The sequence below is a fragment of the Sardina pilchardus genome, chromosome 5 (genome assembly GCF_963854185.1).
Source record: "Sardina pilchardus chromosome 5, fSarPil1.1, whole genome shotgun sequence".
In the NCBI taxonomy this organism is placed as follows: Eukaryota; Metazoa; Chordata; class Actinopteri; order Clupeiformes; family Clupeidae; genus Sardina; species Sardina pilchardus.
Window position 1 is genome coordinate 23278954 of NC_084998.1, and position 23370 is coordinate 23302323.

Here is a 23370-nt window from a genome sequence, read left to right on the forward strand (position 1 = left end):
TTGATTTACAGAGAGACCGATAACTTGGTGTTCCTGTTAATTTCTTTAATTTCAGGGTGTTTTCTGATTTGTAGTTTTAAGTACATGAAGCAGCTATAACACATCCCAGGAGTTAAATACACGGCATACTGATAAGAGGCAATACATTTCAAAACCTTTTACAGTGGTGAACGAACAATCAGACAACAGTTTTGCGACAGTATAGGACACCGCCATTTTATTGAGCTAACTGGCAGAGTACAAGAGCTGGAGAGTAATGGTCATCTTTTGTGCTGAGTAAACAGGAATGTAATGTGTTGGACAATGTATTTCACACTGAACACTTAAGCAGCCTTCAGCCTTGTCCAGCCCGTTGGTTTATTTTTGACATTGAAAGCCGAGTTGTTCTTCCACTGAACAAAATAAACGGACTTAAAGTATGAAACTCCGAATAGTAACTTTGTTGGAGTTCTAAATTGTATGTGACATATCAGTTCTAAACTGCACGCACTTAAACTTGACCTCTGTTGCATAGTGTTCTCAGTATGAAGAAAAGAGAGCACACTGTCTACTGTGGTGTGTGGCATGCTCAGCTGTCGCCTACAATACATATATAATACATTTAACTGTACATGGTGCATGCTACAGTACGTAGAGTTAGTGTTAGGAGCCAAGTGCAGTAATTTACAAAATCCCAAGGATGGGAATATGATGAATTCTGTATTATAGTCACAATGATGCTACTTAAGGCCATGTACAAAGACATCTATAGCATACAAATGTCTATGTGCTTTTCATTATCATTATGGCCCTCAAGATTACATTTGGATTCTGATTAAGTATTTTATTGCAGTCAATGGAGCATTCATAGGCTGGGTGAACCCTGCCTGAACTTCCGGCGAATTTGGATTTCGCCCGGCAGCTCAGGCTGGAAACCTGCACGTCTCCCTCCCCTGTTTCTGCCCGAACCTTTGGCTCCAATCAGAAACTAGCATAAAAAAGACGCACCCGAATTGTTGGTCTGATTGGTTGAAAGACTATCCGCGTACAGACTCATTTGAACGATGCCCATTGATCACGCCTCTTGTGCAGTAGAAACAAAGCGCAGCCTCCCCAAACTAATGTTCAATCTTAAAAGATTGAGCATGGTGATAGCCAGACTATTCAGAGGGTTGATATTTCTGTTTTCATTTTATTTTCATTGCACATATTCTGAGTCACATCTTTCATATCTGCTGTGTGTAAAGGTTTTGAAGTTGTTGAAAATGCCAATACTTGAGGAAATTATCGTTCAAGAATGGCTTGCAGGCTTTCCATTATCCCTTACATAGTGTTTGGATGTGTCTCAAAGCACAAAACTGACCTAAATGAGTGCCCTATCTCTTTTAGTAATGCTAGACAAGCAGAATTGTATAGCTCCGAGGAACTTTAAAGATCAGCAGTCTAGGCTGTTTTCATTATGACTGCAGAATCAAAACATTTCTGAACATTCACGTAGTGTTCAGAAATGTTTCTCTCTCTCCCCAATGCTCCTAGAAGTGCCATAGGCATTCAACTAACTGCTAATCGCTAACTTAGCCTTCCGTCCTCCCTACTATTACTATCGGTACAGACTCTTAGCTTGACAGTTCGCTGGTATCGACAATGGCTACACACTGTATGTCAGCTACCTGAACAGAGAATCAAAAATAGTCCAAATTTGACTCATCATTCTACATTCCTTAATAACAAACAAAAAAAATGTTTCTTGATATATAAATAACTACGGTAGGTGATGGTCAATGCAATAAGAGGAAGAGAAATAAATCTGATAATCAGGAGGGGAAACAATGAAGATTGAAGCTTTTGAACAAAGATCGAAGCATTTTCACAGCATAAAATGTACACACTCTTCCAAACGATCTCTACATGGACCTAAGCATGTAGCAAATATTGCATTGGTTACCCTGTAGAAAACATTAGATACTACATCAAATAAGACCTGTTTTATACCCCCCTTAGCGCTACCAATATCTAGCATAGTAGGCAAATAAGTAAATATGCATAAAAAAGTACCATTCTGGCCCTTGTTCCACCTAAAACATTGTTGAGAAACTACCATAGTAACTGTGTCTCTCTACCTTGTCACTATGGTAGTTGATCAACAACGTTTTAAGCAAAAACGCCTTGCTGGAAGGTGTTCCAGTAGGTCTCAGTAGATATGGAGAACAAGCTCCACTGATAGTGAATTTATTTGGCACACATAGGTCACACAGTGCAGTAAGATTGGTAGCAGCTGCAGGAAACAGCAAGTTCAGACGGGCAGCAGTTTCTGCCACATACTGTATAGCTCCACTGTGCATAATAGAAGGTGACACGAACTGGATTCACATCACTGATGTGAGAGTATTTACATGCCTACAGCACAGAAATTCAGTGCCTATACTATGAAAGTGCACATTCAAAAATGCGTATGCTCAGAGCACAACCAAAATGAAAACAAAATGTATCCTTCGTTCAGAGTGTAAAGTTGCAATATGACATGCTGTCTGTAAACTGTAAACACAAACATGCTTATTTTGGATTTAGAGGGGTAAAGGTATGTGTTCATTGTTACTGTGATACTTTTTAGACATGGCAGTGTCAACTCCCACTGCTTTTCATACATATTGAGCAAAATTGGTGACCTCATAGCTAGAGCATTATCCATTCGCCGGTGGATGTGAGATTGTCACAGATGCTGTACATGTGACTTGTTAGGGGCCGTACAGAGAAATGCCACACTTCACCAAACATAACGCTGGTTTGCACTGCCAGGGGACCTGTAAAGCTATCTCACAAGGTCTCTGACCATGTGTGGCGTAAAACGTGTCAGTAGGAGATCAACAGACTAGACTAGAGCACCTCCTAGTGGTTTACACATGCTTTTGCATATTCATGGTACATGGTCGTGTTATCAGGCAGTGTTGTTCAGTCTGTTGCGTCTTCAATGAAGTGACTTGCTAAACTAAGTGTCAAAGCAATTTTTTTGGCGTTGTGGTCAGTGTTGATGGTGGGTCTTTTTGTTTAGGGGGGGGGGGCTTCTTCATTCCTTAATTTGTTTTTCAGCGCAGGGCAGCCGGGAGGCCATGGGTACAGTTGAAAGTGCTGAAACCTGGCAGAGTGACCCGTCCATGGGTGTAGATGTCCCGGTCGGACCCCTGGTTCATCCTCTTGACCAGGTTCTTCTCGTAGAGCAAGGGGTGGTAGGCCCCGAGCGTGCACGCCGCGTCGATGAAGCGCTGGTAGTAGTGGCACAGCTCGGTCTTGCGGCGAGACGGCAGGAACTCGTACACGTGCACCACCTCACACAACGACATCATCAGCACTGTGCCTGGGAGAGAGGAGGACAACAAAGGAACAGGTCAAGATATTTTTGAACATTAAACATCAAACTTTATGATAAAATTGAACATTACATTGTATGTCTGACTAACTACTTTGCTTACAATTTATCCACCACATGAATTCATAGGTTATGATGTCATAATTTAAATTTAAAAATGTATAAATGAATTTCAATACTTTTGTTGCAATGATATAAGTTTGTGTTTTAAAAAACAATAAAAGTCTCAAGAAAGATTAATGTATGATAAAATGGGCCTTGCTAGTCAAATCAATACACTGTAGTCATCTCTATCAACATAATTGAGTTCTGTTCACTGCATTTCCAAACTTGCGTGCATCATTTCTACCGGTATGACAGTGAAAATTATATTATTTAGGTTATTCAGGTTTTCTTTGAGTGGGTTTTGTGTGAAATGGGCCTTGTCAGTCAAATCAATATAGTCATCTCTGTAATTATTATCCGGTCTCACTGCATTTCCAAACTTCCGTGCGTCATTTCTACCGGTGTGAAGTGATAGTGAAAATGATATTATGTGGTGTGGAGCAGCAGGCGGTGGGTACCTAATAGGCCAGAGGAAGGAGGGTTCTTCTGGATGGGTTCTGCCATGTTCTCCTGGATCCGATTCCACAGCTGCCACTCCACCCGCGGGTGCAAGATGTAGAAGGGTTGCTGTGGGTGGAGACGACGGTACCGCTGGTATTGCAGGAAGATGGGATAATCTGTCTTGTTGTACCACTGCAGAGGCAGACATAGCACGTTTGCAGCAATTATTATCTTATTATTATCTATATTTACAACATATAAAGAGTTTGGTTCGAAAACGCTCTATCCTCCATTTTTAATGCATTTTCATGAATATATATAGATTTTAGCCGTTTTCCAGGTATTATCAGTGGAACTGCAAGTAGGTTATTTGATTCAAAACAACACAACTACATTTTCACTGATACTCCCTGCAAAACACAATTAAATAACATGACTTATTAACATTTTTATCAATGGAGGTATTGTGTTTGGGACTGGCATCTACAGTATAAGAGACACCAACACTGTGTACAGTGCGAGAACAAGCCCAAGAGAGGGCTGCCTAGTGCCTGCTCACTTCGCTCAGGTCTGAGGAGTAGGGGGCAGGGTCCCAGCCCACTAAGATGCCAGTGCTGTACAGGGAACTGGACAGAAACCGATGGTCCTCTGACGCCATCACCTACACATCACCAGCCAAAATCAAAACACACAGCAGATATAACTCTCATCATGATCAAAACACACAGCACAGATAACTCTCTTCATGATCAAAACACACAGCACAGATAACTCTCTTCATGATCAATTACACACAGCATGCTCTTGCAATGTTTCCATATCTTAAAATGCCGGGCAGTTAACAAAACACTTATCAAAACTGAAAAAGGTATGGCATATTTATTTGGATTTCCTTATTCTCTATAAGTAGCTGCCATAACAATAGGTGAAAATGCATTCCTCCACTCCACAATTAAGTGTGTAATGTGTGCGTTCTGCCTACACTTCTGCGCAGACAATTTAATACAGTGTGTCTGCATAGAAAATGTTTAGTCTTTAGAGTTTAATTGTTTCATTGTTAGAAAGGCACCAGCTGTTCTGGAGCTCCAAGGCAATATTCCTGCTTTTCTCAGGGACCTCACACAAACCTGTGTTTCTGACCTCTCCTGTGTAAGGGAGGGCGTCCAAAAATAACAGACGCTATCAAGCCAGCAAACATCCAGGCAATTACTGCACATTCTCCTCTTATTATCACTGTGTGTTTGACATGGCAGTAGCAAATGGGTCAGCTATGAAAGAGCAGTTCAGAAGGAGAGGAGACGTTGCTAACCTGGGAGTTAATGAGGCGAATCGTTGTTTTGGAGCCCACGTCTTTCTCAAAGCCAGTTGTGGGGGCGGCATTGAACCGCACTACAGCATCATGGGCATCTGTTTAAAAAAACGATAAACAAACAAACAAACAATAAACATAAATAAATGTTGATGTTGGATATTTTTTTTTATCTCAAGTTCAAATTCAAGTTCAATAATTTATTGCCATACCAACACAGTTGATTGGAATTTTGTCTTCCACATTGCTGATGTTAACTGTGGCATCAAAAAGTGGAAGAGCTGACACTGAAGAGACTACTTGTGTAAAATTTGCAACCGTACCTAGTTAGTAAGCTAGTATTTTTGACAAGATTGTTGACTCAGAAAGAACTATCATCACATGGTCATGAATCCTTCTATCAGCACCTGAACTCATTCAGAGGGCTCCTCTTTGTTTGCAATAATAATGACATCAATATAGAACACAGTCAGCGCAGTAAAGGCAACATGAAAAAAAAAAGGTAATTTTACAACTCTAGTTAGTCCATAAAGCCCTCTGGGGAGGCACCAGATGCTGAGTGCACAAGTATTTCTATTTCATCATCTGTAATCTTATTTTTTTATATGAGATATCTACTGTCCTTCCTGGTGCATGCAGACACAGGTGTGCAGGCTATAATTAATGACAGAGCTCCGCATCTCAAAACGTCAATTGAATCCTAAAGCATTGTCTTCAGTCAGAGAGAGAGAGAGAGTATTGGAGCACATCCTTCACACGCTCACGCATCGTTTCAGGTAACCCTTCACAAGCACACACCTCTGCTGCAGTAGCAGCTCCTACACGTGTATCACGGGAAAGAGTGTGTGGGTGAGCGAGGTCATAAGACAAAGGAAGACAACAGATGAAACGCTCAAATGTACACAAAACATGATGATGCTGCACACCATTTAAGGTAAGGCTTTTGGACCTCTTAAGCAAGAATGATGTAAGCCACCTCCAGTTGTTTCCAATTATATACCCAACAGGGTGCAGTGCTCTGTTATAGGTAACAGAGCACAACTTGTACATATACAGTGTAAACTTGCACACTGATATTGGTGGTACGATGGTATTTATCCGTAGTTGATAACGGAGTGGCAAATTGCTGGAGAGCAGCATGAAAATTAAAATACTTTTAATTTGGGATTTAATGGGATTTGGAAAAGGAAAAGAGAACAGCGTTGTGAGCCTATAGAAGGAGAACTGATTAGCCAGCTATGGTTTGGCATCAGGGGAGATGGCAGCTTTTAACTCTGGCTTCACCAACGTCCCGGGAATAAAAACTCAATTCACCTTGAATACAGAAGTCAGTGGAGTCACATTTTTAACAAGGTTTTGTGAAATACAAAGAAAATTAATATATATAGTATATTATATATAACAGCTCAGTCATTCATTTCAGGTCTGGCTTCTAGCAGTGATTAACACACTACTTATTTGCAACCTTTTCTGGTAAGCCTGGTTTCTTTTGGTAAATGGGGAGCAGTGATGTTATGGTAGCACTATTTGATTTTGTGCACCTAACAGATACTGTAACAAATGGAGAATGGAGCACCAGTGTTTATTTTTCAATTTTTAACATACTGTACTGTCTGCAGTACTATCAAATCACTAAGACATGCAAAAATAAGAAAGGCTACACATAAACACACAAATCAGCTTCTCAACAACACTGACCTATCTCTTTGCCTAATCCAGAGTTCTTCATGGATCCTGCCGACGACACCACAGCGCAGGTCTTGAACGGCCCGATGTCCACGCTCAGGGGTCGGGGGGGCAGCTGGGCGGCCCAGGGGAAGTGGGCGAAGGGCTCCATCTCTGGGGTCAGGGTGTTGATGGAGACGCTCTCCTTCATCTGGCAGAGCAGCTCGGGGCCGGAGCGCTTGGGGTGGCGCCCCCCGGCTCCTGCGTCTTGGAACTGCACCCCGTACTTGTTCATCGCCTGGGTCGGGTGATGGAGACACAGGGTTGAACTGTTAAAGAGGAACTATTTTGTTCCATTTTGGCGATTACTTCGCTGTTTTTATCGTTTTATGCTTGCAGGTTTCTCTCCAGAGCTTCCCCTACAGCTTTAGCGCACTACTCAATCGGTCAGTCTGCCTTTTCATGAGCATGATCGCGAGGCTGCAAACTTTTTGTCTGTGCCACAGGCCCGGTGACACAAACTTGCAAGCGTGGTTTTTAGGTTAATAAGACAAATAACCATTCCAATGACTCAGAAGCTGATCAGTTAAGGCAAAATAAGCTAAAAAAAAACTTGCATAGTTCACCTTTATCAGGGGTTGACTCTTTATGTTCAGTAAATAGAAATGAATTATACAGTGCAAAAAGTTTAAAGTGAGGTAGTGATTGGATGGTAAGCATGCTATCAAACTTTTATCCGTGCCAAGATTGCTGCTGGAGATTTGTTTTCAGTCAGGTAGCTACAGTAGCTAGTTTCACTCCATCTCCATCATTATGACACAGCGAGTGTGAAATGTATTAATTACATGTAAATCAAACCATACAACTGTACTGTGAAACCCTCCTCACCTGATAGTTTTGCACCACCTTCCTCAGCCTCTTCCCCAGCATGGTGCTCGACATCTCGTCGTCCCACACTTCTCCCAGGGTGCCGTTTGGCCCGAAGAACTCCTTGTCCGACCAGGAGCCGCTCAGCTCCCCCTTGCGCCGGCCTCCAAAGAAGGTCTCGATGGCGCGGGTGAACGGCCGTGGCAGCCAGGAGAAGAAGCCGCCGTGGGGCTTGCGGTCCCTGGGCTTCGGGCGAACCTCCTGGTGGTGGTCCGTCTCCAAGGAGTGGTTGACGGAGGAGAGTACGGGAATGGGCCGGCGCGGGTCACCAGGGACCACCCCGGGGAGCTTTTGTGGGTCAACGTAGATGGGCTTTGACCCGCCACTTCGCAACACCTTCAAATAATTCAGAACATGTATATGCATATAAATATACAAAAATATTCATGTGTATGCATTGCACAGTTTCGTACGTCTGGATAAAACTGTACCATCCATATGTATTATAGCTATCAGTATATGAATATCAGTATGATTATGTACATAATACTATGTACATGTAATGTGGCAGCTGTGCTTAATCACCATACTGACAGACCTTGGGTCTTTTCTTTACCTTGACAAGAGAGTGTGCTCTTGGCTGAGCGCGGGTCCTGGCCCGCTCCCCAAAGATGGCGTCCGTGACGGGCACACTGTTCTCGGCGCAGAGCGTGTAGAGCACGGCCATGCTCATGCAGAAGAGCGCCATGCACAGCGCCCCTCGGCGGGCGCGACGCCGGAGCCGCCACAGCTGGCTCACGCGGTCCATGCCCGCTCCGGTGATCTGAGGAAGGAAGTAAGTCAGTAAATAAGTAAGTACAATTGATTTATAAAGCACATTTACACACAGCATGAGCCGACCAAAGTGCTGTACAGTGAAAGACTAAAAGACACAAAATTATACAAAGTACTACAAAGAACATTTGCTAAAACATGAAAGGGAAAGGGGAGGGATAAGGCCGAGGAAAGAGGGGTGGGACAGACAGAGATAACAAGGGAAATGTGATTGAACATTAAAACAAAACAAATAAGGAGCTCCAGGAATAGGCCCCGGGAAGCAACGGAGACGTGCTCTGTTCCACTCTGACAAACACGACTCAAGCACAATGAAAGAGTCAGGTCAGGTTTATTTACATAGTCATAGCACATTTCATACACAGAGGTCATTCAATGTGTCCATTCTTGTCAAGCCGTACAAAGTGGAGACAAGTCTGTGACATTGTCAACGCGTGTCCAAATGTCTTGACACTGCACTGTGTAACGCTGGTGATCAGGAAGCAACATGACCCTTTTAGTTGGTTTTTCACTAACTGGGTAAGAGCCGAACGGTGCTGTATTGAGCAACTTTAGGGGCAATGTTGCAGGGCAACCACACAACCTCTTCCATGTGTTTCGATTGGATGATTAGAGTTCTCTTGAGGTTGGTGTGAGAGGAAGAGAGAGATGTCATCACATCATCATCATATGTCATCATATCACCAAAAGTAGGCTGGTTTTACCGAAAATATTTGCCAGTATTTTTTTTTAAACCAAATACAAAGCCATTTTCAACCAAATAAATGACAAATGACAAAATACTATTTTGTATTTGAAATGCATCTATCATAAATACTGCCCATCCCTGCATATGAGGAAGTTATTATGAAAAAAATGGATACGTGGACAAATAAGGACAGAGAAAATCGTTAAAATATGTTTCTGAGAATGAGGAATAAATACGAACCAAGACGAGCGAAACAGACAGAAGGATGTGCACTGGAGTGACACGCACACAGGAATCAACATTTCCCCTGGCAGAGCACAGGATTAGGGGAGGATTGACGGGCTTAGTTCACACACAGCTGCTTTAAAACAGCAAAGTGAAGTGAGATGGAGAGAGGGGAGGAGAACGCAAACAGTGCAAGATGAGAGATTTGACAAGACATCTGGGGGGGGGTTCTGTCCATCTTTAAGGGGACCGGGAGACAAAAAAACAACAACCACAGAGTAATTTTGTGGTTTGTATCGTGACCGCAGATGACTGACAACTGATCATAGCCTACAGGAGAACGCTCATCCTCCACTGAGCCAGCCCAGGACAGGACCTGGGAGAGCAGAGCAGTGCCGTGCTAAGCCTGGGGAAGCTTGCACATGTTAATGAAGTCAGGGAATTAAAGATTCACAGAGTTCTTTTTTTTCCCCCTGCCCTAAGCAGGCCAGGCATGATTTTTCTTTGAACTTTGACAAATGTACTGCGTGCAGGATTTAGACCTCCATTACTGGCCTAGAGCTGTACAGGAGGGACGTAAATCCCAGCGCCTATTAGGACTCCACGTATGGACCTCCGCTGTTTACCGAGGCTGCATGCAGCAAATCTTTCAGCAGATGTCACTTGTGGTTTTCAGTTAAGTGACACAGCATTAGTTATTGCTTGTGACATTACGAAAGGATCTGTACGTGGATGTGACTCAGCTGTTCAAAACAGCAATCATTTAGGCATGCACTCTGCTATCTCATGAAGGGGGAAACAGTTTTCTGGATGATTTCTGGGCAATCTTCCAGGTGATGACTCAGTTGACCCTTATTTTTCGATCCCAATGACAGGACGCTGAATAAGATCACAAAACCAACTCAAACAAAGGTCTTGTTATATATCATGACAGTAACATTGAACGACGGGATAACTTCACATGCATGCATGCATGCACTAAACTGTTTAGCCTCCGCAATCATGACTCACTTTTTCACTAGTGGTGAGTGTGATGACCATTTCTGAAAAAAATCAGTAACTGTGTTTTGGTGTTTTTAATCACTGCTGCTAATAGATGTTTTACATAATGCCATTGGAATTTCTTCAGTAGTGACAGGAAAGAGAAAGCACATAATGCTACACACATAATAATTTTCCACAAATCATGCAATTAGTTCCAAGAGACCGAATACAGTGGTTTGGCCAATTTCTTCCCTGTTCAGCTATCTTACAGGAATCGTTTATCCGAAACGGCTAACAACACCAGAATCAGACGACTTAGAGAATCACAGACATCACAAAAGAGAACCTCATGTTCACCTTTATCACTAGCAAACTCCACTCTCTTTCACTTTCTTTCTCTTACTCTCCCCTTCTCTTTCTCTCTCTCTCTCTCTCTGTTCCCACAAGACAGCTGCAGCTCATTCAAAACACAGCTGCAAGAGTCCTCACATGACACTAAGGGCTCAACACATCACCCCAAAAACTCAATGCTGGCCATGGCTCTGTGGCAGGTTGAGAGCCAGTGCAGAGACAACATCTATTCCAGTATGCTGTGCTTGCTGACTACAGTCAGTTCAGTTCATAAGCAATAGGTCAGACACAAGTGAGCAAATAAAAAAAATAAAATAAAAATAAAGCTGGTGATACAGTGAAAAAACAGAATTATAAGCAGCCAGCTGGAAACAGCCCCAGGACGCTATTAGATATGCCCCCTTATACACAACCCCAACCACCACTCTGGTCCTTTTTAAATCTAGCCGGGCTGTTTTCATATGGCAGAAAGATATTGGGTACCACAATTCACATTCACTGTTACTGTTTATTCTGTTGCACTTCAAATCTTTTTTCTCAGTAGGTCATTGCCGCTTTTCTGTTTATTTTATGGTGCCAAGCACTGTTAAATGCTGAAGGGCATGACATCTACCTTGCAAATAAAATATTGGAGTAGGAACTCGGGTTTCCTGTCATACTCTACTCTTGGCAAAGTAAAACAAGTATGCATCCTATGTGTATGCATCTTATGAGTATGCATCCTATGAGAAACAATGACGTTTTAGACATTAACTGTCCAAATTAATTGTAGCGCTGTTACTCTGCATGACAAGGCTGCAGCCATAGAGTCAACACTGGGAGGGACCAAATGTCCCATATACAACTTCACAAACACATGGGGTGATGTGTTACTTTACATGTTAAAGGAACACTTCACCGTTTTTTCATATTAATCTATGTTATTCCCTTAATTAAGACGAGTTGATACATACCTCTCACGTTCCAATGCGTGCACTCACTGGCTCTGGCGTGCGGCGCAACTTTGATAGCACTTAGCTAGCCCAATGCATTCATTAGGATCCAAACAGAGAAGTTAGAAGCGACTAAACACCTCCATGTTTTCCCTTTTAAAATAGAGTTACATGAGTAGTCACACGACCAAGTATGGTGAGACAAAATAAAACGTGGTGCATTTCTAAGCAGGTAAGAGGGATAACTATATTTTGTGGCGTATTCTGTTTGGATCCTAATGAATGCACTGGGCTAGCTAAGTGCTATCAAATTTGCGCCGCGCGCCAGAGCCAGTGCACACATTGAAACGTGAGAGGTATGTATCAACTCGTCTTAATTAAGGGAATAACATAGTTTAATATGAAAAAACGGTTAAGTGTTGCTTTAAATAGTGTCTTATAGCATTACATAGCCCTGATCTTATTATTTGTGTATTCAATCTAATGGCATTGATTAGGGATGAATAAATTACAAACAAAGCTATGATATGAAGATCTATTACCTTATTACAAAGCTATGATGATATGAACAAATATCTATTAACTTATTATAGGAAAATAAGCCCCCATTTGGGACCAAGATGACTAACAATGGCCGGGTTTCCCAGATTCGTTAAGAAGCTCTTAAGTGCTAAGAACTTCTTAGGAGCGCTCTAAGAATGTTCTAAGAACACTCCTAAGAAGTTCTTAGCACTTAAGAGCTTCTTAACAAATCTGGGAAACTGGGACAATGTGTGTTCCATCTTAATGGAATTATGGCCTCGTTTTGAACAAAGCCATAGCCTTACATGAAAGTACAAAGCGCAACCCAAAGAAAAGGTGTGACTATGAATTACCCCAGTGTATGAAATATATAAATGCACTTGCCTTGCCTTGCCTTCCCTTCAGTTGACTGTGCCCTTAAGATGCCGTGTAGCAACAACACCCAGTGCTTCCAGAAAATACCACACTTCTCTATTTCAACAGCTCAGTTTGACCAGGGTGACACAAGTCTAATTCTCACCCATCTAGCTGCCTATCAGGAGTAGGATCCTCGGTATATGGTAACACTAGATGGTAACACTAACCAACAGAGGCTTCTGCACTGCATTATTAAAGGAGAATGATCACATAAATACATCTACATTATTACTACCAGAACCGCATCAAGCCACATTCTGGCACTGGTCCTTTCCTTATCAGGGCTACACGCAATCATCTCTACGGGAGCGGCTACACGCGACAGCCAACAATATCAATGTGCTGCTTACTCTCTAGTGCCACAGATGTTTCACTTATTGGATTTGCGGCTGGACGAAATTGAATTTTTCATTTCTATGAATTGATTCGGCCTGACGCGCGTATGTGCTCACACTGACTGTGCTAATGCCCGAGCCTTTGCCCTGGGATGGCTGGCTTTACTCCCCGTCCCGGGACGAATCCATCCATGCACTCTCTACTGTAGCTGACATTCTCTGCTTGAATGGCCTGATTAGTGGAGCCACTATGATGGGGGGATAATGGACACTGCCCCAGGGTGCTGTGGCCCACTGGTGCATCACCGCACTGAGTCAGTTGGGCTCGGCACGACTCTGCTATCGGGGCCAATCGCTGCACACAGAGGCGGCCGGGCCCCTTACAAGCTATCTCATCACCGGCTCATCAGCCAAACTATAGCCGTGCAGCCTCCCAATGTGAAGTTTGGGACCATCACTGGAGTGCTTTAGAGTTAAAAGAAGAATATTACATCACATCTAATCCCATCATCTGTTGCACATTACTGGATTTGTAACATTAGGTTTGGAACCATATACATGTTACATGTAAAACTACAGTATGTTCGCTAATTAAAGAACATAGCTTTATTTACATCAAATGACTCATGGATCAAATAACCACAATGAGTAAGGCTATAAACGACTGCAATTTACATCTGAGCACATATACAAAAGCTGAAATATCTAGTGCAGATGTGCACATAGGCCCACAAATTACTAAACTATTGCAAAATGTTTTTTTTGTATCGCGATAAAAGAAGTATAATGTCTGAATTTAAAATATTTAAAATATATATCGATAATTATACAATTACATTTATAATAAAACATAAATGGAGCAAATGATCTCATAGAAACCATTCATACACTCAAACAAAGCATTGCTGTTTGAGATTCTGAGCTCTTCTACTTATTTGAAATGCCCCCGAGGGATGACCCATAAGGCTCAGTCAGCAGAGCTCTGCCGTTGTAGAGAGATTAACCAGGGCAACAGATGTGACTGAGACGCCAGAGACCACATCTCACTGTGATATGTTCTCAGCTCAGGTGAAGCAGAGAACCAAGGAGACAGACAGATCTTTTGATGGCAGATTCCCAACAGGTGGACAGCCGTTTCACAAACAAACAAAAACATGAGCGTGCACACGCATGCACACACACACACACACACACACACACACACACACACACACACATAAAAACACACAGAGAGATTGTTTGATAGGAGGATAGGATAACCAACAGGTGGACAGCCATTCAAAACAAACAAAAACATGAGCGTGCACGCGCGCGCGCGCGCGCACACACACACACACACACACACACACACACACACACACACACAAAACACTGAGTATCCAAACAGTCTTTGATATGTAAATGTGCAAACACACCAATATGCACTTCTATGATCTGAGGGGGGGATGTGTGTGCTTTTGCAGATACCCTTTGATATATAAATGCAAATTCATATGTATGTATATGGCATACATAACCCACTCAACTGATACACGGAAATTACAGACTTTATTCGGTAACACTTTACTTGAGGTTATCTACGTACAGTAAGAGTGATGTGAGTGTCATGATGACACATGAACCCTAACCCTAACCCTGTTATGACAAAAACCGAGTGACACTACCGAGTGTCACAAAATGTTTATGACTTGTTTATAATGCTTATGACACATTCATGACAGATGTTCATGTACCTTCAAGTAAAGTGCACCCTTTATTCTTTACAGTTAAAGCCTTTTCTGACAGCAGGCTAGCTGAAGTTTTTAGCTACACACTGATTCAAATAAATCCTAAGCATTATGGCTAATAATGTTATGTTTTTCAGATGCAGTTAAGTGTTAACAAAATGCATTTCATGGTCCACCAGACATCATTACTGTTCTTGTAGCTGGACATGAGATGGTCTTTCTGCTTTCATTTCCAGTATGTGACACACTGACTGGAGCAGGAGAAATCAATGGGACTGGATGGATCAAAACCCTTGTTTAACATTGCACACTGTTACCATGATGCTTAAGCATACTCTGCCTGGTCATATAAAGCACGTTTGATCTATGTTAAGTTACAGGACAGTTTTCTCACTGAATTAATACAATTGCTGTTATGTAGGCTACAGCTGCAATGCTACTCAGTAGTTAAGACCGTTTTTTTCTATCTCATCAGTCTGAAGGAGCAAGACAGCTGACCTAAATGTTTTTAAAATGCCAAGAATAATGAAAAGATTTGACCACAAAACTGTCCAAAGTTTGGGATGGACTGTCCAGAAAGGTAGATCATGGCCATGTTAACGGGAGGCAAGGCAAGACCATTCAGCTATAATTTTCATTCAAAGAGTATGCGGGGTAAAACAGATGTTACAACAGATGTGCAAACATAAAAGCTTTCTTGCTAATGTGTTTAGCTGACATGCCATTGTAGCCTATATTTAGCTTATCATAAATTGACTCACAATCACCCTAAAGCTGTGATATAAGTAAATGTGTTAATGACTCTGATTTCTTATAGCCTATGAGTTTCAAAATAATGTCCTTGATAGCTATAGCTGCTGGCAAGGGTTAATTGATGTGCTGTTTTAGACAGATATTCTTTCCTAGGGAAATTGTAGGCGTCCCGTAGCTTACCACAACAAACACATATGGACAGACTATTTGATGCACTGACCAAGTTAAGATGCTAGAGTAGCTACATCGCAAAGTGCAAGGATTTAACAGTATAAATGTGCATCATTATTAAATATTAACTATGACGAAAAGACAAGAATAGAAACATTTTACATATCTTTTAAACGTCATTATAGACATGAAGTGTGTCATGAAGTGGTACATTATCACTTACCTTATACCCCATGATCACGTTGCGTGCGCTCTTTCTACTCAGGAAACCCCAACTCCATTTTAACCACGATATAGGTAATGCTTTAAGAAAGTACAGAGGTTGCAATCATATGATAGGGTACATGCGGGCACAGGACAATACACATGACAACACACCATTTTTGTTCATATATAAAGAGCATGACAAATTGTGACAGGGTTTTACATTGCCTACCGTGCCCCTATACTAACAGCTATAGCCTATTCGGCTATTAGATTGATAGGCTATAGATAGATAGATAGCAGAAAAGCACATATTCAAGAAAAAAAACCCTGCGTCTCTTACCTGATGAGGTCGAGGCTATTCTTTTTTTTAATTCTGTTTATAATATCACAAATCAGCCGCCATATTTATTTATCCTTCTCGCATCGTAATTTGCCCGACTAGCAGAGTCATTGACAATTGCAGTTGATTCATATCCGTCGCATTCGTCTTTGAGAGACGTCGGCAAATGAACGAGACTGCGTCAAAATGCAATGTTATCTGCATCTACAAACAGCTGGTGCTCAGCTGTAACAGATGCAACGTCGCCGTATCCTTGTCGGTGAAGACTGATTCGTGTTCTCCTCGCCGCATGACAAAAGACAGCCTAATCGTATGTGCGCGCGAATGTATTCATTAATACTGGCTCTACAAGAGCATGCTCCAGCTCGATTAAATTTAAGACAACGCTGGGCTTGTGTTCAATTTAAGGGCGAAAAGGCGCCCCCTATGCGCACTTAAACACAAATACATCCGTTGGGTCGCACAATCTCACAAACGATGAAACCTTCGTTTCATTCTTGCAGGTCTTCAATCTTAAAATGATCGTTTCAGTAAATCCATTATCTTATAACCTATATTAACAGCACACACACATTAACAGTCAACCTCAATAAGCCGTTAATTTCATTCATTTAAAATAAATCAATAGGCTTTATTTTACACATCATAGGCCTATGCATAATGCATAATCCAGCCAACTTCTCCAAGGACCTCAGGCCTACTACCCGGATGTCTATCAAAGTGTGCAAAGAGAGATATTGATGGGAACTAGTGCCAGCGTCCCCCCTAAACCTATGCCCATAATGCACAAGTACAGAGACAACAAAATGCAGCTTTCGTCTAACCAGAAGTGTGAAAAAGCAGAAAAGTGCAACGTGATATACAAAGTTTAAGCAGGTGGTACATACACAGTATACTATATACTATAGTATAAGACATATAGTGAAGTGTAGACAATAGTATAAGAAGGTGGAATTAATTACACTATAAATTAACTATAAATATGTGTATAAGCAGAAACCTTATAAGAGCAGAATAGACATGGGCACAATGTATGAACAACATATGTGCAGTGTACAGTAGCAGCAGTAACATTAGTAAAAAAAATGAAAAAAATAATGCAGTGTATTAACAGGAACATATTATAAGAAAAACAGAATAAATATGGATATTTGGTGTGACCCGTATAGACAGATATGTACAGTATTGTTATGTGCAGTGTATTATTAACTAGTCCAGTTATGGCTAGTGCACATAATGATACTGTAACCGAGGTGATAAAAACACCAAATTTTACACGAGGCTTCTTAAGGACCTCTTAAATGATTTCAGCCTAGGAGCCCAGCTGAAATATTGAACTTTAGTGTCAAATCACTTTAAAAAAAAAACAATACTAATGAATCGAGGTTTCGAGGCAGCTTGCAATTGGCATGCTGACTGCAGGAAAGTCCACCAGAGCTGTTGCTCGTGAATTAAAGTCGCCTCCAAAGGCGTTTCAGAGAATTTGGCATTACATCTGCATCCAACCACACAACCGCAGACATAACCACACCAGCGCAGGACCTCCACATGCAGCATCTTCACCTCTAAGATCATCTGAGACCTGCCACCTGGACATCTGCTACACTAATCGGTTTACATAACCAAAGAATGTCTGCCCAAACTGTAAGAAACTATCTCAAATACAAATGTAAAATGGCAAAATGTTACCCCATATAGGTGACATTCCACCAATGACTTTTGGTCAAGGATATTATCCCCATTATTGATCTATGACAAAAATTGTAATGCTACAAAAGGCTATCACTGCTGTCCAAATTAATTACTTGCCAATGTAATCACAAACTCAAGTTGACAATTTCTAGGCCTACACAACTAGCCCATCACGCAGGATCTGTTAATGTTCCCATCAATTGTTGACTATTAATGTTGTAACACCAAACTTCAAGACTTCACGTCAGCATGCCAGGACGTGGTTGAAACAGTAACAACAACACAACACCACAAGGTTGTTAACTGTGGTAAAACAGATGTTGTTCTTCCCAGGAACTCTGTGGCTTGAAGGATGAAACAAAGCTAAAAATAACTGATTGGCATTTCTAAAGAAAATAACACATCTGATAAGCTGTCTTGTCAGTCTTCTTGAGCATGCACTTCTATTGTCACTGAGGAGACAGAAAAAAATTTATCATGCATGCCTGAAAAACACACTGACAATTTACAGGGCTGGGTGTTGGCATTTATAGAAAAACCAACACAAAATCTGATGAGCAGGTTTATTCATGGTGGATAACCTACGGTGATATCCATGTCCCGTGTCAGCAAATGCGACCAATACTGTAGCCTACGTATGTGTTGTTTTGTTATGAATGTGTGGGCACATGAATAAACACAATTGTAGACTACTTAGAATGGTCTACACTCTACACAGTATAGCCCATTAGGTTTCGGTATTACACTTGATGATCCGTTGTCATGACACAGTCTACTCTACTACTAGCAGCCTACTGCACTGTTTAAATGTGTCCACTGTGTGCATGCTGTTTATGGGAAATGGGCTGATTAAATCAACACAAGGCCTTAACAATATAACTATATCAATTTTAGTCACTTACCAGGAAGCAGTATATGCCCTTTGACTTAAGTTTGAGTGTGTAATGGGTCTTCTAAAAGCTGTTTTGATTGACTAGGACAATCTCTGTTAAAATCGTTTTTTGAGAGCCAGTCTCCTTGTCCAACATCAGTGTGTGACCTCACAAATGCGCTTCTGGAAGAATGGTCAAAAATTCCCATGAACACACTCCTAAACTAAAGCCTTCCCAGAAGAGTTGAAGCTGTTAAAGCAAGTGGCCCAATACTTTTGCCAATATATTGGCTACCGAAAATGGACATTCGGTCAGTCACTAATCAATGTAATTAGATGTAATAACACGAAATTGGGAAGTGGGCTATGCAATATGCAATACTAAGGCCTACAGTACTTGTAGCTGAACTTGAATACTTGAGCGAATACTGCAAAATACTAGATGGTCAGGCTAGCAAAATACAATATGGCACACCCAGCTACTTGTACTTTACATGTCAACTCCCAATTGAAACAAAGCAAAACAACAGTGAAATAAAATTTGCAAGACATTAATGAATGTGTAACTATAGGAAACAATGTCTTTACTCGATACATTTAAACTTTTTCTAATTTTACAAACTAAACTGAGTGATGTTTGCAATTAATTGTTTCAGCTTTAACGCTGAAGGCAGATTAGTTGTTCCTGAATTCATGTTGAAATCTATATAATAACATTTCACTTTTCAAATTCGGTTGGATTTTTGGGCAGGCCTCATCATGCAATGCAATGTGAATGTAGAGGAGCTATGAAATGGTAAACGTTAGGGAGCAGACAGCTGTGCTCCAGGCTCCAGGGCTGCCAATTGCAAAATGCACCTGACCGTACCTTCATGGCAGCATGAGCATGCGCACTAATTACAATAACGTTGTACAAGTACGTTGGTTGCACGTGCTGAGAGAGTGAAGTGAATAGACAGGTCATTTGCTCAACTTTTTGGGCCTAGTTTTCTGTCAAAGTTTTCTCAATGGATTCCTGGTCAGAACCCCTATTGAAACAGATTAAGACTTGGGGCATGTTAAATTTTGTCCAAAAATTCAAGATGGCCGCCGTATGGGCAATTCCATATCAGTTGGAACAGGTCCGACACCATACAGTAGTCCTCAGTTTTTCCTGATTTTTGGTCAAAATGTTCCTCCATGTCTCATTAGAGGAAAACCAAAATTTTAGCTTGGTATCTTGTTTAGTTTCTGAGATATGGCTCTTCAAATGTGGATAGACGTGTCCTAAAAAAAGGCTGAAAATGCCTTTTTGAGACCATCCATGACTTCCTGTGATAACCGGAAGTTGGTTTAAAACAGGAAGTAAACTTTAAAAAGGCTGTATCTCTGGAAAAAAAAAAAAAGGTGTTGGGGCCAAAGTGTTGAGGCCAAAATCATGGTTTGAGAGATTGTGTAGGAGTATGTTTCAGACCATTTGGAGTTGAGTGGTACCCACTTTGTATGACATTAAAAAAATTGCCCTTAGGGTTTAACCTCAACAGCTTTTTTGTTTTTTTTTCCCCAGAGATACAGCCTTTTTAAAGTGTACTTCCTGTTTTAAACCAACTTCCCGTTATCACAGGAAGTCATGGATGGTCTCAAAAAGTCACTTTGAAGAGATGAACAACATGTATGAGTTTCAAGTCTCAAATTTTCTATCAAGAGATATGAAAAAGTTGGAGACCACCGGATCGGTGGTTGGTGGTTTTTAGCTCTTAACCTCAGTTAACACAGTGGGTTCAAAGGTCATCGTAACAGGGGTCATACATTTCACAGTGTTCTCCCTCAGTATCTCATCTGTCTTATATTACATTTTTAGCCTTGTGTGACTTGATCCACTTGGCCATTTTAAGCCCCTCAATTTAGTCGCCTTTTTCATTTTTGACAACTTTTGGACATATTCTAAGGGGTCAATAAAGAGTAAAAATGGGATATAAAATTTTTATCCTGTTTATAGGATGGCATTCCGATCCCTCAAACAGAAAAAAATGGGTTTAAACCCCATATTGTCCTTCTAAGAGGTTCATAAATCGAACCAACACCTCCTTCAGCCAAGACCATTTTTCTTTTTTTCTAACTTCAGACATGTACTGAGGGGATATTTAAATGGACAGGTCGGATCTACCACATTCACATGGTCTACAAAGTGGCATACTATTGCAGGAGAAAAGAACTGTTGGATTTGCATTTCATCTTGTCCTTGAAAAAAGGCAATGAAATTGGCATTTTTAGGAAAAAACACCATTTTGGCCATCTTTGAAGGCCCATAGCCTCGAAATACGAAAACTTACCATCTCAATTTTTTTTCAACATGTTCTCTTACTCATGGACTATATATATGTAAAGTTTTAAAAATGTGAGTGCTATCCATTTATGACCATAAGAGAACAAAAACTGTTTTTTTGTTTTTCATTGCTTTTAAAAAAATATGGGTTTGTTTCGATGAGTAAGTCTTCAATGGTGGGAAGGACTATAATTCCTTTATGATATTGGACAACTAAACAGGGTACTGCCCCAGTGTTCAAATTTTTAGAAAATAATATGGTAGGCTTAAGACAGGAGAGGGGTTTAAAAAAAGTGGTGCTCATTAAATACAGGCATTTTCAGCCTTTTTTTAGGACACGTCTATCCACATTTGAAGAGCCATATCTCAGAAACTAAACAAGATACCAAGCTAAAATTTTGGTTTTCCTCTAATGAGACATGGAGGAGCATTTTGACCAAAAATCAGGAAAAACTGAGGACCATGGTGTCGGACCTGTTCCAACTGATATGGAATTGCCCATACGGCGGCCATCTTGAATTTTTGGACAAAATTTAACATGCCCCAAGTCTTAATCTGTTTCAATAGGGGTTCTGACCAGGAATCCATTGAGAAAACTTTGACAGAAAACTAGGCCCAAAAAGTTGAGCAAATGACCTGTCTAGAATGTATGAGGTCGCAGCCCTCCCTACGCGCCTCCACCAATGCAACAATGACGGTCAACACCGTTTCATAGGCCAGTCCTGGAAATAACATGAAAGAGACCAGCTAAACATGTGAGTGGCAAATATTTACTTGTCTTACTGAGCTATAGCATAATTAGCTTATGATAAGAATGTCATAGCAGGAGAGGTTATCTTAAACTAATTAAAAAACAGGAGAACGAGCATTTTGCAATGTGCTGTGTTGCCTATCTTTGTTGTAGCCTGTCAACACCCCATTTCAATCAATCGAAAATGCAGGCTAGGCTTAATTAGAAAAAGTGGCACTTCTGAAAACTTAATAGACAACTCCAAGGATATCATTGTGTAGAGGGAGATTCATGAACTACAACATCCCTCGCTGTTAGCGAGTGGTGGCTGGGTTTTATTTCACTGTTGTAACCACAGATGGCCAGCAGATGTCATAGGAGAGCTAAAGCTGGCAAATGTTTTACTTGACCCCATCTTGCCATCTTACCGTAATTGTTTTGAATGATCAAATCAGTCTCAAAGTTTTACCCAGTTTCACTTTATCATCTGCCTGTTTTAACCAATACAATGCCACGCTACGTTGAGAAGCCTAAACAATCATGGGAGACGGTCACAACTTAACAAGGTCAAAGAACATTATCTAAAAAGATAGGGGGATTTCAAGCTGTCAGTGTGTAATATCATCTAAAGAAGTAATTGGGATATTATATAGTTTCTTTTAAATATTGTATTTGAACGCTTATATCACTATAGTTGAATAGCTGGTTCCATAGTGTAGCGGTTATCACGTCTGCTTTACACGCAGAAGGTCCTGGGTTCGAGCCCCAGTGGAACCAGATATGTTTTGAGGTATCTTACTGTGTTGACTCTGGAAGTCATCCACGAAGTCAGAAACTGAAATCCTCTCTGAAGGGGGCCATGTTGTCAGAGCATGAACATCGGTAGATGAAGAGGTAGCCTATTAAGCAAAAGAAAAGCATATAGGTTAATAGCATGCATTCAGCAGTGCCCTGTGTTCAACATGATTGTCGTGGCTCGTGGTAGAAAGTTCAAAACAGTCATCTTCAGGAATATTATTTGTTGTTGTTTCTCCTGCACAAGCACACACTCCACTGACTCACAGCCAAAACCACACACATGCATCTACATCCGCCCGTTGGTAACATGTAATGTAGTTCCACATCATGACACAGATTTTAGCATGGCTTAATAATGATTAGTAAAATGAATGAATTACAGAAGTAACTCATCTTACCAAGTGTGTTGCATCCGCTTTGATTATGACAATCAGGCAGCCCACATTTAAGGTGTTAAAATATAGTCTCGACATTAGCTAATAAAACATCTGTAGGCTGGTCTTGTAGTAGCCTATGGACAGCAGATCACGACAAACCGATCCAACACGGTCTCTGTCATAATAAAAGTACAATAATAGCTATCACTATGTCCTTAATAGTTTAGATATGACGTTTAGGTAAGACTATTTGTGAATGCATTTCAGACCGTGTGACTGTGAGATGCTGCATATTAGTTGGGAAAAGTGGAGATGCCGGGGATTGAACCCGGGACCTCATACATGCGAAGCATGCGCTCTACCACTGAGCTACATCCCCAC

The 23370-nt window shown here is 41.1% G+C and overlaps 1 protein-coding gene and 2 non-coding genes across 3 annotated transcripts; 1 reads left to right on the forward strand and 2 right to left on the reverse strand.

Moving 5' to 3' along the window:
• Positions 1-476: 476 nt before the first annotated feature.
• On the reverse strand, positions 477-16703 carry st6gal1 (ST6 beta-galactosamide alpha-2,6-sialyltranferase 1). The gene is made up of 9 exons (XM_062536989.1): positions 16217-16703; positions 15893-15972; positions 8347-8553; positions 7752-8126; positions 6897-7161; positions 5199-5296; positions 4449-4550; positions 3907-4081; positions 477-3331 (listed from the first exon to the last, which is right to left on the reverse strand). Exons 2-9 carry the CDS (start codon positions 15902-15904, stop codon positions 3063-3065), a joined length of 1503 nt encoding a protein of 500 aa, XP_062392973.1. The 5' UTR covers positions 15905-15972; positions 16217-16703; the 3' UTR covers positions 477-3062.
• Positions 16704-22518: 5815 nt separating this feature from the next.
• On the forward strand, positions 22519-22591 carry trnav-uac (transfer RNA valine (anticodon UAC)). Its single transcript has one exon. It is a non-coding gene; the product is annotated as a tRNA-Val (tRNA).
• A 705-nt stretch (positions 22592-23296) lies between these two features.
• trnaa-cgc (transfer RNA alanine (anticodon CGC)) lies at positions 23297-23368 on the reverse strand. The gene has a single exon. It is a non-coding gene; the product is annotated as a tRNA-Ala (tRNA).
• Between the last annotated feature and the right edge of the window lie 2 nt (positions 23369-23370).

Excerpts from the sequence above, each read along its gene's own strand:
- st6gal1 (XM_062536989.1), bottom strand. Across the intron at positions 8,127-8,346 it reads GAGCACACTCTCTTGTCAAG|GTGTTGCGAAGTGGCGGGTC; the intron begins GTAAAGAAAAGA and ends AATTATTTGAAG. Across the intron at positions 3,332-3,906 it reads TCCTTCCTCTGGCCTATTAG|GCACAGTGCTGATGATGTCG; the intron begins GTACCCACCGCC and ends CCTCTCTCCCAG.